The following is a 15394-nucleotide window of genomic DNA, read 5'->3' on the forward strand; positions in this document are numbered from 1 at the left end:
GGACTGTGTTTGAAAAGTTATATATACAATTTGTTTGTAAATCTAACCAGATTGTTATTTCAAAGTACAGGACTTGGAAATACCTGTTTGCCCAATTTCATATCTTTGCCAACAGGTAGCTTGTAGGCAAGTCAACGTTGGGTAACGTTTTTCTGTTTTCAAATTGTAAATGTAGGGAAGGTGTTCAGAGTGGACAATTTGTATTGTCACAAATGGTTCTTTGCAGTTTCAAACACCTATGGGAGCTCTGTCCAAAACATACAGCCTGTATGCAACACAGTATGATCCCTGGAATTTTTACAGTGAAGTTTACACAACAGTTACTAGGATGTATTAACAAAATCTTGATGAGCAAACCATCAGTATCTTAGATGGTGAGGTTTGTAAATTAAAAGAACAGTTTATTTGTAATATAATTGACAGACAGTGAGATTTTAATCTTTAACAAAGGGTCAAAACAAATCCTCTTACCTGGAATTGCAGCCAGGCTCTACTGGAAACTGTTTAATCTCTTTGTTGTGAAATCTGAATTAAGCTTTTTTGACTGAGGATGTTAATGTATAAAAGCTGAGGTGATAAAGTAGTAAAACCTCATAGCCTTATAAATTTCAGTAGTAATCAAGTATTGGATGACAGAAGTATAGAATGAAGTTCACATTGTTCAGTAACTTTTTCACTGTTGTTGCATTTCACTTGGTTGATCTGAGTCTACCTAAATTTCACTTTAACATACTTAATACACAATTAAAAACCTCTTTTAATTGCTACTCCATTCTACATACATCAGTAACTGCCTTAAAACACACCTTTAACTTTCACAAACTTATATTTTTCAGCATTGCATTACTTTCCGGAATATCAGTGGTTGGTGGATTTCACTGTTGCAGCTACAGTTGTGTATGTGGTGACAGAAGCCTATTACAGCATTATGAAGCCCTCTCAAGAAATGAATATCAGCATCGTGTGGTGTCTGCTTGTTTTGGCTTTTGCGGTGTATCCTTTTCTGTTTTGTTGATTCCCCCTCTACCTGTTCCAAATAGTTTATGTCATTCTGCAATTTGTATAAAATTCTGTGCCATTGATGGGTGGGATACAAAAGTATTTAGCATTTGGAAAAAGAATCCCATAAGCTAATGCCATTGTTTAATAATGTATATGCTGTACATGCTCTTTGTAAATGCTGGTATCATTGGCTTGATAACATTAATACCAGACCATTTAGGAGAAAAATACACATATGCAAATATAGTTAGTGCTCACCTGTAGTATGTAGTGGTTCTAACTTGAATTTTCTCAGTTAGGCAATCAGAAATAGTTACATGTATAGAAAGTACTGCTTTTGAAGAAGTTTGGAAATTGTGTGCACTTCTAGTGCATTTTGTTTTCAGTATATTTAATCTTGTATTTCCTGATCAAAATAGTACAGTGATGTGTATACTAGTTTATTACAAAAATACATGCATGAATTCATAATTTTAAAATACATTAAAAGCATTCTTACAGAAAATAAAGTATGTAGACAGTTGTAGGAACTGGGCTCTGTGAAAAGCTAAACTCACCTCTCAAACTGAGGGAAACAGGAGTGGAGTAATTAGGAAACAGGCATTATCAAACCATAAAATGTTTGTTTTGTTATGGAGAAAGCAGTTAATTTTTATTTTTTTTTTTTACTGGAGAAGGCAATATCAGACATAGATGCTTGCATGGTAGTTAACTGCATTCCACATATGAATCCAGACACACACCTTAGGGAGGAAAGTTGCAGTTTAAAGATATGATTTGGGATAAAGCATTGGAATTGAGTAAGGGCTTGTAAGAGTGCAGATTATAGAAAGGTGAACTGGAAAGTGATTTGCCACAGGTCCTCTGCTCCTTCAGCAGCTGAGAACACAAAGAGCACTAAGTTAGAGTTGATAAACCTCTTGAATATTCAAAATTGTTTGCCCTGTATAAATGCTAGTTCTTCTTTAGAGATTCTTAATGTCTTGTGGTTCATTCAGTTGGTTGGTAATATTAGCAGTAGTTGGTGGTGTTGTGTAAAACCTTGAACTCTAATGTTTGGTTACATTTGGCTATGAGCTCTGAATATGCTTCGTGCTTGTGTGTCCTTCATAATTACCAAAATGTGTGCTGCCTGTATAGTATGGACAGGAACTTTTTTCTAAGTAGACTGAAGTATAAATGATAGAATTTTCCAGAATTTTTGCTTGTAATGTCTAAAAACTTGCTAGAAGAGAAAGTCAACCCACATCTAGAAAAAAGAATGTCAGTAGCATGCTTCCAGATTAGGTATTTCCCGTTTGATGTACCATGGTCCAAAAGGTGGTTTTTCTAGTCTGCTATGAGAAGAGAATCTGTGTCCATCTCCTGTGTAACTTTTAATTGTATTACAGCTGTAGTATAGGTAGCACATAGTTGTTACTGCACATCCTTTGTTTTATTTTTTGGTGTGAAGTTGGGAATTTTAGTTTAATCTTCACAGAAGGAAGGAGGAAGAGGTAGCTACAGAGATCAGAAGTGATAGCCAACACCTCTGATTTTGAGGATGAGGGGGAGTTTAATAGAACTAGTGGAAAAACAAGCTTCTAATACTAAAGCTACAATGTACTCTTAGATGTATTGGTGACAATGTCCTGTTTGCTTCATCTCTTGTATCTCAGGAATAGTCAATTTAAATAATACTATAGTAATTGTAATTCTAAGTGAAACAGTGTTGTGAATTATGTGTTACAGGAGAATTCACCATAGTAACAGTTTCTTACTGTGGTTTTGTATTCTGTCCTATCATTGCTTTCCTTTGGTCATCAATTGAGGGCAAAACTTTAAAAAATATTTAAGTTGCCTGTCAGTACAAGATTTTTGTCTCAATGTGAATGTGCAAGTAGCTTTTAGAGTCTGTGCTTAGTACTTGTATGAGGAGTTAGTGGCAGTGTAGAAGGATGCAGTACCAGGAAGCACAGTCTTAAATTTGTATTAGCCTTAACATCTCCATAAATACAGTAACGTAACTTATTCCAGGCATTACAGCTTTTTCGTTGAAGGAGGTATAACACATACGTATTGGTAACAATTCTTGTGGTCACTGGAACCTAGTCAGATGAGATTTCAGAAAGAGGTTCATTCATGTGTTGTGACATCAGGCTTTTGGGATGCAGAGAGTACTTAAAACTTACTCAAGTAATTGCTAATTCAATGTCAAGACTAGAAATGATTCTGTGATAAAGGAAGATTCAGAAAAATTTGGTTGCCTACATATTTTTGACAGAAAGCAGTCAACATGATATGTCAAAGTTAAATATAGAACAATTTTGTGTTTTGCTAATAAGTATTTCTTCTGTTTCATCCTGTGTATGAAGATGTGAAAAGTTGTAAGCATACAAAGCAAGTTTGCAGATGATAGAAATCTGGGAGGAGCTGCTATATCCCTTGGAGGCAGTATGGCCCTGCAGAGCCACCTCGACAGATTAGAGGTCTGGGCAATGAACAACCATACCAAGTTCAACAAGGGAAAGTGCTGGATTCTGCACCTGGGATGGGGCAACTCTGTATGGACAGACTAGGGAATAGGAATCTGGAAAGTAGTGCCATGGAGCAGGACCTGGGGCAGCTGGTTGACAGAAAGTTGAGTGTGAGTCAGCAGTCAGCAAACTGGCCCAGCATGGTCAGCCAGGCAAGGGAGGATATTGTCCTGCACTAAGAAAGACATTCAGCTATTGGAGAGTGTCTAAAGGAGACCACAGGGGTGATGAAGGTGTGGAAGGGAGGCCGTATGAGGAGTGGCTGAGGTCACTTGGTCTGTTCAGCCTGCAGAAGAGGAGACTGAGGGGAGACCCCATAGCAGCCTACAACTTCCTCAGGAGTGAAGAGGAGGGGCAGGCATTGATCTCTCACTGTGGTGCCCAGTGACAGGACTTGAGTAAATGGCCTCAAGTTGGGTCAGGGAGGTTTAGGTTGGATATCAGGAAAAGGTTTTTCACATGGAGGGCAGTTGGCCACAGGAAGAGACTCCCCAGGGCAGTGGTCACAGCACCAAGCCTGGCAGATTTCAAGAAGCATTTGGACAGTGGACAGGCACATGACATGATTCTTGGGGATTGTGCTGTGCAAGCCGGAATTGCATGATCCTATGCATCTTGTCCAACCCAAATGTTCTCTGCTTCTGTGAATTCACAGTTTTAATGTGTTTTGGTAGGAATAGAAGATGGATCTTTTTCACTTTTACCATATGAACTATAAAATTCAAGAATTCCATAATCGCAGCAGTTTAAAAAATAAAATTATTTTTGTAAAAGGGTATAACGTAAATTCTACAGTGCCTGCAACTATATACAATATACAAATGATACAATTCTAAAATGCCTCTTGTGGCCAAAAGAAATTAATGAAAGCGGAGCTGGCATAGGCAATCTATAAATTTAGGACTAAATACTCCCAAATTATTCTTTCAGAAGATCCTGAATATTAGGTCTTGCAGTGGAAGGAAGTGATGAAGCAAGCCATAGTGTTCCAATTTTCTCCAACCCAGAAATAGAAGCAGTGCTGATTATTTAAGTAAAAGAAGGTTTCAGTCATGTGTAGTTTGCATAATCATGAATATATTTATTGAGTTCTGAATCTGCACTATAATTGTAATTTATTGTTAATATGCTTTCTTTTTCCTCCTTGGATTTTCCAAATCTTTCAGGCACAATCCACGCTTGAAGTCATGAAGTATCTAGGGAGACATAAATCTGATGATAGGTTAGGACTGTTGATCACAAACTGTTATTAAGTCCTTTGTATAACTTCAGGGTATTTTCAATTTGTGATTAATATCCCTAGCTGTAAAGCGAGGCATGGATTAAACATATGTTAATAGAGAGACAAAGCTTTCCAGAACACAGTCTGTTTGATCTATTATGTACTTCTTTTTGGGATGAGTTAAGTCTTCCTTTTGATGTATCAGTTCTTTCTGTATAGAGGGGTCTGAAGGTGATTACTATATGAGATTAGAATTATTAGATGCTGTCCTTAGAACACATTGTGCATATTAGGATCACTCTGCATATACATGAATTCAGCAGTGTGTATGTTAAATGTGTGCTGCCTGTTGAAGTGTAATATTGCATAATCATAATTTCTTGAGAGACTGTTTGAGTTGTTCAAATGTTTTATTGAATACATACCCCCAAAAATGTTCTCATGTACTCTATATATTCTTTCAATATTAGAAATGGGCAAATATAACTATGTTACTGTATAGTGGGGGGAAAAAAGTGGTACAGATTACACCTGGTTTTCCTTTTTCTCTTTTTTCAGATCACGTAATGCTTGGAGTTATCTCCAAATAGTTTATTTAAATCTGGACTCATATTGCCTACCATTTAAATTATAATGAGCTGCAGTTCATAGTGATAAGAGTTGACAGTGTATCATAAAAAGTTTATCCTAATATGTTTCAGTTTAGAACCAGTCTAGAAATGTGAAAAAAAAGAATACTTAATAGATATTTTTAAAGCACCCTGATAATAGAGCAGATGATGCCTTAAATGTTTGTCTCTGTGACAGTGGGACCAGATAAAAGGATTTGATATATCATACCAGATAACAGAGGGGGTTTTAAGACTAACTGTTTTTCCAAGGTGAACATGGGATAAATTTTTCTTTCCTAGATAGGACTCGCTATGCTATTGTCTTAACTCTCTTTGAGCTGAAAATCTCAAGTGTGTGCATAGTTTGGAGTGCTTGAGGAAATGGCTTAGTGGTGAACTTGTTGGTGTTAAGTTGATGGTTGGACTTGATCTTAAAGGTTTTTTTCCCAAATAAAATTATTCTATCTGAAAGGAGAGAAATAGAAGTTCATTTTTTTCATGTGTCTTCTTTCATACTATAGATAAGCCTAGATCAAAACTCTACTCCAGAGTATTCCTGGCTACTATGTGATTGTTATTCTTTAATGTGTTCTGTAATTTAACCTGAAATTGGCTGAAAACATATTACCTTCAAAAGAAATAAATGCACATCATAGTGCATCTACACCGCCTTGGTGTAGATGACCAAAATACAAGATTATAATTCTTAGTTAAAGTTAATTTACAAGCTTAATTTTCCTTGACCTTTTTCTTACATAGTAAGGTACTGTTTTCATTGACTACCCATTATTTCAAAGTTGAAGATGGAGGTGAAAGATCAGTCTGTGTCACCTTTGGTTTTTTCTTCTTTGTGAAAGCAATGGCAATACTCATTGTGACTGAAAACTATCTAGAGTTTGGATTGGAATCAGGTAACCCCTTTCTTTAGTGTCTGAAACAGCTGTAGTGATTGCATGATCTGAAAAAAAATTATTTCCAGTGTTTTTGAGAAAATCTGTGTTAAAATGAATGGTTTAAGTCATATGCTTCTAAGAAAATTTGCTTTGTAATGAAGATTGTGAATAATATCCTGCGTATTTTCCTGCCTTTCTCTTAAATAGTGTAATCTTTGCCTAGCTTGTTGATTTTGTTAATTGTATTTGCCTTCCAGTTATAGGCTTAGCCTGTTTTGATTTTCATAGTAAAGTGTAGCTCCCTTACTGGAAAAGAATTTAAAAAGCTATTTTTTTCACCTTTCTGAAATGTTGAAATATTACAGATATTAAGATATTAATAAAAGCTTTATTGTATTGTGGCCAACTAATTAGCACATGAAAGAGCTCTGCTAGACGTATGAAAAATTGTTTAAAAGATGACTTATTAACCCAGCATTTTATTTCACAAAAAGGATTCTTCATTTGTACTGTAATAAAATAAATATACGTGTCTCTGCAGGATTCTCGAATTTCTCAGAAAGTGCTATGCAGTTTCTTGAAAAACAAGGTTTGGAATCCCAGTAAGTTTCTGGAAATACACTTGTCTGTTTATTTATGAATTTATAACTTGTCTGTTTTTATGTGAATTTATGAACCATTTGGATTTTCTTAGAAAGCCTTTGGCAAATGTTTTACTTTTTGTACATGGTTGTAATCCCTACAACATTTTAAAGAAGTTAATAAAAAGATCTGAAAGTATCCACAAGTAACTAAACTTGCATTAAAGTTTTTAATATGGAGATAATTTCTGACATTTTGATTTAGTTGATAAAATCAAAAGTTCAAAACTGTAAATACTTTTTTTCACAATATTTCATTTCAGCAAGGATTGTTTAAATAGATAAGTATTTTTTGTCATTCCTGTGGCATGCAAGAGGATGAGTATGCAAAAGCTACAAGATGGAGTTCGTGTTAAAGTTCGCATTAGGAATAAATTGTGTTTTTCAGTCCGGTTTTCAGGTTTAGCTGTGTTCCTATCACACAAAAACACCTGGTTGCTGCAGGACATCCAAGCCTTGTATAGACTGTTGAAGGAACATGCCATAGCTTGTGATTTTATATAAATACACAGACACTGTCATAGGCATCCTTTGTATATAGGAAAATGGATTTCTGTTACAGTACCTTATACATGTGTGCTAAAATTTAGGGAGCATTTCATCACTAGGAGCACAACATTGAACTTCTTGCTTGGTAGGTCTCAAGTACCATGCAGAAGCCATGGTGTATCTTTATTTTTGGGGAACAGAAGTTTCCTCAAACTAGATTAGTGCAATTTATGAATAAAGTCATGGGAAACTGGTAACTGAATCCCATGTGTTTCTTAGCCTTTCTTTAATCTACTTTCCTGGGGTCACTAACTTCTGTATTCATTTTCATGTTAAGTGTTTGTTGAGTTATAAACTATTGCAGTGCTTTGCCTATTTCAGCAGCAGCTGAATTGATGATGATGTCTCTTGGTAGTTTATGTGATACAGATTATGAAAGAATCTGAAAGTCATTTGAATCACTAGATACAGTTTTGTTCCTCTTTAATCTGTTAGTTACATTTCACTGTAACTGATGTTTTCTTGTTTGTTTGAGGGTTTTTTTTTTTTTTTTTTTTGCTTTGTGTAATCCTATGTTTGTTTATTATGTAATTAATTCTGTGATTTGGTTGATCATGGATATTTTTCACGTAGTTTTTTTAATACACAATACTAATCACTTGGAAGACCCCATGTACATTTCACATAAATCTGTGAAAAGCTGCAGTAATAACAGTTTGATAGAGATTTTTAGTGGATAATAGTAGTATAAAGTATCCATTTTGTCTTTGAGCAGTTAAACTTGAGACATCTGTTCCTCGTAGAAACACAATCCTGAAATTCATTCTATTTTAGCTATTTCTATCATATAATTTGTTGTTAATTATAAAATAAAATTATTCTTTTTTTTCCTCTCTACTAACAAATTAACATCTCACATTCAGTAAATTAGGTTTTCTGTTTTTCTAGGAAATAAATAGGTGACTTGGTTTAGTTTTGAAAGTATTTTCTAAAATTATAATTTCTGATTGTTATTATTTTTCAATAATGCTGTTATTCTGGAGGAAGCCTATAGAATACTGTTGGCTTTTTTATTAAATGTTAGATACTGTTGGGTTGAAAATAGTCTCTGATACTTCCCCACTCCCTCAACTTCCTCCCCAAGAAAATGCTTATTTCCTTTCTTTTCTTTTAGGGGTCCTGTGTCTAAACTAACCTTCAAATTGTTCCTGGCTGTTCTGTGTTCACTTATTGGTGCTTTTTTGACATTCCCTGGCTTGCGACTGGCTCAAATGCATCTGGATGCTCTGAATTTAGCAACAGAAAAAATAACACAGTAAGAGAAAATATATGCAAATAGGTATATGCTACTCAATCTTAAATCTTTTATGTCTAAAAATAAACAAAGCAAATTATTCCAACAAGAAGGTAGTAACTTAAGACTTCTGTTGCTGCCTGCTTTTCATATCTTGAGCAGATTTGCCACCTGCCACTTTCTGCTCAACCTGTGCTCTGCCAGTCTGTTACATTCTTTGCCTTGTAATTAAGAGTCCCAATTAAAGGAGCTTTCCTTTCCTCCTGCAAGAGCTCCACCATGAATGTCTCTGTGTCCGGCTTTCTTTCCCCCATCACGTCTTTCTGGAAGTTAAGATAACCTTCAGGAAGTACAAGTACAACCACAGACTGTTTTTTTTCACCCATGCTTCCAGCTGGGTGTTATTCCTTTAATAAATCTAACATAGGATAAAATGCAAAAATGACCCAGAATTTTTAATAAGGTTTAATAAGGTCATATGTTAATACCAATTTAAAGGAATATTTTCATTTTCAACCATCCTTCCATTTGGTAGTAAAATGTTCTGTCCAATTTAACTATTTCTCTTGAGCATTCTCTGGTTGAGAGGCTGAAACTCCAAGTGACTTTCAGAGATCTTGACTTGTCAAGACGTGATAATGACAGATTCTGCAGCATAGGGCAGTGTGGGTACTCAGTCTGATAAATTTCTTAAGAGAACCATTATGTTTTCCCAAAGGAAAATAATTTTTGTTCAAACTGCATTTTTTTTCTTTCCCTTCAGGAATGCTCAGCTTAAAAATTAATCTGTTTGAAGTGAATCCATCAGTCTCGGTAAATTTATAAACAAGTACACTTGCAGTCAGTGTATTTTCCATGTATAGCAGCCAGCTACTGGCTAGTTTTATCTGCTGTTACATTTCTGTCTGCATGGACTTTGGCTGAGTCGCTTCCTATTCTCTTCTTTCCAGATAGATAAACTACTTAGTTCTTAATTTTTATGGTTCTCAATATTTTTAAAATTCCTTGTGTCTTTTTTGTGAGTATACCAACATTTTCCTTGATCAATGGACATGACATCCTAGGCAGAAATACAAACTCTTTGAAACAAAAATCTGTTAATCACGACCTAAAAGGCAATTAATATCTATTGAAGTGTGCTTATGAAAATTAAAACTTGTCTAGCTTCTTTAGATGATACTGGAACTGGTTGTTGAAGATAACTTTGTTCAACGCCACTGAATTATTTTTGGAAGTCCACCAACACTTTGACTATTCAACTGTAACAGTGTGAAAATTACATTAAATTGATTAAAACTTGATAAGATATCCATATAATTAGGCAAAGCCATGATAAGAATATTTTTCAAGTTATAGGTTCTAATAAACCTGAAGAACATAACTTGTCCTTGCTGATGCATTTTTGTTAATGGATAGATCATTTATTGACTACAGTTGTTTGGAAGGGACTGAAGGGGGGTTGTAAATGAGTATGATGTGTCACTGATACAAAGCTCTCCTCAAGTTGGGTGCTAAAACAGCGTCTATTTCTGCAGTCAAATATGTACTCTACTTAAAAAACCCCAACCAAAACAACTGCAAAGAAAAAGTCAACCAACTAAACAAAACACAAAACCAACAAAAACCAAAGGAAAAAACCTTAGTCAAATCAAAAGCCCCCATGTCCCTTAAGCTATCCAAAACACGAATCTCCCTTAAAACCCAACAAAAGAACCAAAACTGAACAACCCAAAAAAGCCCAACACAAAATCTATTCCTTAATGGAATGGAGCACCTAACTTTGCAGGGAACATTGACCAAAGAAAGGCCCAAAATTTAAGGGTTAATGATCAAGTACTTCGTCACTAATATGTTCAAAATTATTTGTATGATTCTTTTATGAGTATAGGGAGTAAGTTCATTGGTTTGGGGTAAGCAGAATAAAAATCATCTGGTGTTCCTTTTGGTTTTGAAAACTGGTTTGATTTTTTTTTTTTTCTGTGGCAGAAAAAAATATCCTTCCCTGCATATATTTGGAGCCTTCTTAACAAATTTTTACTATTTTCATACACATTCCCTCCTTTTCCAGAGCCTGCATCAAGAGTATTTCCACCTTCCTACCTGTTCCAAAAATAACCAAAACACTGTGTGTGATGACTGCTTCTGTAACATGCAAGCATTTTAATGGTTTCAGGAAGTTTGATAGTTTGCAATCAGGACAGTCTTGTGTTCTTTAGAATAATTTCTGATTACATCATTTTTCCTCATCATAGTGTAGAAGCACTGTTGTGAGGGTGGAGACATACCTGATTCTGTTAGTGAGGAAATACTGCACTAAAAAAACAACCTAGTCCCTTCAATTGTTCTCATTTCATTTTAGTAATGAAAAATTATTGGGAAAATAGGTTTAAAAATAGAGAAGAAAATTTAGGAGTTTAGAAATAAAGAAGGATATTAATTTCAAGGAGAATTCCAAAAACTATATCCCCTTTTTAAGTTCTTCTATTTGTACTCAAAGATTACTAAAGAGTACTACTGTTATTTTTGTTGTTCAGTTTCATACAGTATTTTTTTTGGTCTGAGTGTCTTTAATTGAATACAAGTACCAAGTTTTATTAAATCAGGGTTTTTAAATAGGATGCTTCATTAAACTGTGAAATCTGACCTGGCTACTGTTTCTCCTGTTCTTTTTAAAGCCAAAATCCAGTGTGATTTCACAATACATAATATTACTCTTTTGTTGAAATATAAGTCATACCTATAAAATTGGGAAGTAATTTTCTTATTTATCTTCCAACTATTTTAAAGTTAGTATTTCTCCTTTTGAATCTGTTTACAGTTTCAACAGTATGGTCATTGTTTTTGTTTACTAAGTTCCCTCTTCTTTTTCTTTTTTCAGAACATTGCTACATATAAACTTCTTGGCACCTTTATTTATGGTTCTGCTGTGGGTAAAACCAATCACTAAGGACTACATTATGAGCCCACCTTTGGGCAAAGAGAGCATTCCTTTGTAAGATTTCTTTTAAAAGTTCTTTCTGGGGAACTGAGATCAAAACATTGGCTTAGAGCTCTTTGAAAGTCGTAGAAATGTGAAAGACTTTAATAGCATCTGCTGTCAGAGGTATTGTGGAAGGTACAGCTGAATTCTAAAGAGCTTTTAGTAATTCAAAAGAATGAGAATTGGTTGCAGAATGTCGCATGTTAAGGTGGTGGTCCCCAAAAAGCTGCTGTCTTCTGACATCTCCTTGGCAGTAATTCATTGTTTTTTGTAGGGGTGGAATACCACCTCACTAGTACCTGCTGGAACGTTGTATCTTGCATCATACTGATGTAGGAGAGAAGTGGTTTCACTAAAAACAGTCAAGATACATTGGAATGAGAACTAAGCTACGAAGATTGTCTTAAGATTTATGTGCTGATGAAATGGTATTGAATTGATAGGTAAAATATTTAAAATATAAAAAGGGAAAGAGTTTCCAAGAATCTGAAGTATTTTATCTGAAGTATCTGAAGTACTTTCTAAACATCATAGTGGATTGTCATTGTCACAATTAGTCTTGCTAATTTCAAATAGACTTGAAACAGATACAATGGGCTGATACATTTCTTGCTTTCTAGAGGTGAGATAAGCTTCTAAAGTGATCCTGTGACTGTTGAACTATTACATAAAACACAACAGATATACATATTTTGTGTATCTTTTGTTTCTCAGTTCATCTTACAGTAATGGTTGATCTATTACTGGGTGTCTCAGGCAACTGAAGTACCTATTTACAATCTAGTACTATTTTCTATCTAGTCCTTTGTGTGTCTGAAAACCTGTCATTGTCTGAGCAACCTTGGTTTTTAGTGTCCTGCCTTCATTACTCAGAATTTAAGCATTTAAGAACTGGTCTTGTTTACAGACAAATAAATAGTAATTCTATGCTGTAGGGCTACTCAGAAGTAGTAGGAAAGGGAAGGAAAAGTAAACATTACTTACATGTGAACTTCATAACTGTAGTTTGTGTATTAAATATTTTTGACAATTTGCCTCAAGATTACTTTAAAGATGATTGATAAAAACAAATAACTGTAGCAGTAAATGGTCTTTGGAAAACATCATTTTTTTACTATCCACAGAATGTCAGAGGACACATTTGATACTGTCAGATTGTGGATTATAATCATGTTGTGCATTTTACGGTTGGCTATGATGCGTCATCATTTACAGGCCTATCTGAATTTAGCCCAGAAAAGTGTGGATCAGATGAAAAAGGAAGCTGGTAGAATAAGTATGGTTGATTTACAGAAAATGGTAAGTATGGTGGCACTACATATATATATATATTTGTAGTACTTTGACTGCAAATGATTTTTTTTCCAACTGTTTGTCTTCTGTGACAGCAGAGCTCAAATCTGAATGAAGCTCTCTAGACTATATCTCCTGTAAAAACAGCATCATTACAGAGGAGAAATTCTGCGAACCAAAATATGGAGAGATGTATCATATGTGTTATGCAGATTGTTTGTCCTTGAATACTTGGAAGCTGTTAAAAAAGATCCCTTCCAATGAGTGGTGATCTGTAACTACAACATGGGAAAGAAAAAATTTAATTTTGATAGATGGGTAGAATACTGTTACCAACTGTGACTTTTAAATTGAGGGAAAATTTATGATAAGGTGGTTACATGTTGGAATAAAATGACAGATGTTTAATTCTGTCAGGCCACTTTGAAGTTCACCAGCCTAGTTAAAAAATTGCCTCTTTTATTGTGGACAAGGCAAAATTTCTGAGGATTCTTTTTTTAAAGAAAAGTAGTAAAGCATGCATTGAAGAAATGGAGGTAGAATGGCTGCTGTGTTGTCTGAAAAGTAAATTTCTAGTGTTGCATAATGCTGTCTAATGATCCTGCTGAGTTGGGGTCTATTGCAGGAGGAATATTGAAGCATGCCGAAGGACAAAGACTCCTCTTGCGGGATTAGAAGGTCATAAGTGAACTGTGCTGTAGTTATTACAAAGTAGCTAGGAGTTTGCTCCAGAAAAAAAATTAGGAAATGCATGTAGTAGCAACTGGTTAGGATGGAACTGTGCCAATTGCTCTAAATGTACTATTTTAGAGCATTTATTCCTGTCTATAAAACAGTATTGTCCTCTCAATGTGGCATTTCTTAAATCCATTTCTCCAGTGTCTTCATATAATCTCTTTGAGAAGGCTGTAATAACTAGATGTAATCTTGTCTTGTTTTACTCATCGTATCTGTTTTACCTTTTCTAGAACTTCTGCCAGTGAAGTCTTTCCTGTCATTCTACAGTGATCATTACTTTTTGTTATTTTGTCATATTCTATCAAGTTTTGACAATATTTTTGTCTCATGGTTTTTCTTTTGTCAGTGTCTTACTACTATTTTTTTCTCACGTGAGTTTTCTGGTGCTTGCTCATTAAAAAGCCCTTTGAGGCTTGAGAGGTATACCAAAAACTGTCATGTCTGCCTTCATCATATTTGCTGCCCTGCATTCTGTTCTTTTTTAAATGCCAGGTTTTATTTCACTACTTGCTTGCTGTTGATTTTATCACTTTTTTCATCTTTATTTAATTTAATCTTTTAGACCAACAGCTTCTGTAAAATACATAATGTTACAATCTTGAGAAAAATGGAACAGATGGAGAGCAGGGGGAGGGATATATCTGAGTGGATTTTAATGAACCACAGTGTATGGTTGAAATGAAGACCATTTAAATGCAGTTGTTGATCTAATGAAAACTCATCATTGTTTTTAAAATACAAGTGTTTTCCAGTTAGAAATCTTAAAAATATCTCGCTTTTGAAAAAGGACTGTAATATTAACCAAGCTTTCGTTTACTTTTTATGGGGCTTTGGACTGTGACTACTACTTCATTTTTGAAATAGGATTTAGTTTGTAAATGACTGGGAACTTAAAAAATTCTGTTCTGGTGTATTAAAATAGGAATCATTGAATGATGGAATCATGGAATGCATGCAGTTTGCAGAAGCAAAATTGATCTTTGTTTTAACAGAATTGAGGCCTTTAATTGTATCCTTTCAGCACTTTCTCTCAGATTTGTAAATGTCCTGAAACTAGAATTCATTATGGGGATTTCTTCATTAGGTCTTTTGAAGACATTATGTCACATGTCAGGAGTTAACTAGAAAATTCTTTAAACAGCTTTAATGTATAAGTACTGGGTTTTTTTAATAATTTATTTTTCTAGACATGTTCATAAAGGTCTGCTTTGATCAACCAGGATTAATGAACTTTACTCTCTTTCATTTTTCCAGGTAGCTCGAGTATTCTATTATCTCTGTGTAATTGCACTTCAGTATGTTGCACCAATGGTAATGCTTCTTCACACAACTCTGCTCTTGAAAACACTAGGTAGGCAAAATTTGATCAACAGTCATTTATTCTGTTATACACAGAAACTTTTTTATTTTCACCTGACTAAAGAGAATTAGAATTCATGGGTACTTGCAATATAAAAACACCTTGTAGTTTCCTGTACTTTAAAATGTTCATATGTTGTGTGCCATTTAAGTAGTTATTTCTGTTGCTGCTTTTGATATTTTCCAATTACATGCTACTTTGATTTATTTCTAAAAAATTGTGTAATGCAACCAGTTTAACTGTTTACTTCTGTTGAAGTATTTATCTTTTTAGAAGTATTTTAAAAGTGAACTGTATAAAGCATGATTGATTTAACATCATGAGCTTCTCATAAAGGAATTTTTTCAGCCTTTTT

At 34.5% G+C, this 15394-nt stretch overlaps 1 protein-coding gene across 3 annotated transcripts in view; it reads left to right on the forward strand.

The window, feature by feature from the left end:
* Positions 1-15394, forward strand: part of TMEM161B (transmembrane protein 161B) — a 40126-nt gene that overhangs the window by 15747 nt on the left and 8985 nt on the right. For all 3 annotated transcript variants that reach the window (XM_058864943.1, XM_058864944.1, XM_058864942.1), the window contains 7 exons: positions 837-993; positions 6111-6262; positions 6786-6846; positions 8549-8689; positions 11547-11660; positions 12773-12947; positions 14934-15030. In XM_058864943.1, coding sequence (XP_058720926.1) covers positions 837-993; positions 6111-6262; positions 6786-6846; positions 8549-8689; positions 11547-11660; positions 12773-12947; positions 14934-15030 — 897 coding nt within the window. The remainder of the gene's footprint in view (positions 1-836; positions 994-6110; positions 6263-6785; positions 6847-8548; positions 8690-11546; positions 11661-12772; positions 12948-14933; positions 15031-15394) is intronic.

The sequence above is a fragment of the Poecile atricapillus genome, chromosome Z (genome assembly GCF_030490865.1).
Source record: "Poecile atricapillus isolate bPoeAtr1 chromosome Z, bPoeAtr1.hap1, whole genome shotgun sequence".
In the NCBI taxonomy this organism is placed as follows: Eukaryota; Metazoa; Chordata; class Aves; order Passeriformes; family Paridae; genus Poecile; species Poecile atricapillus.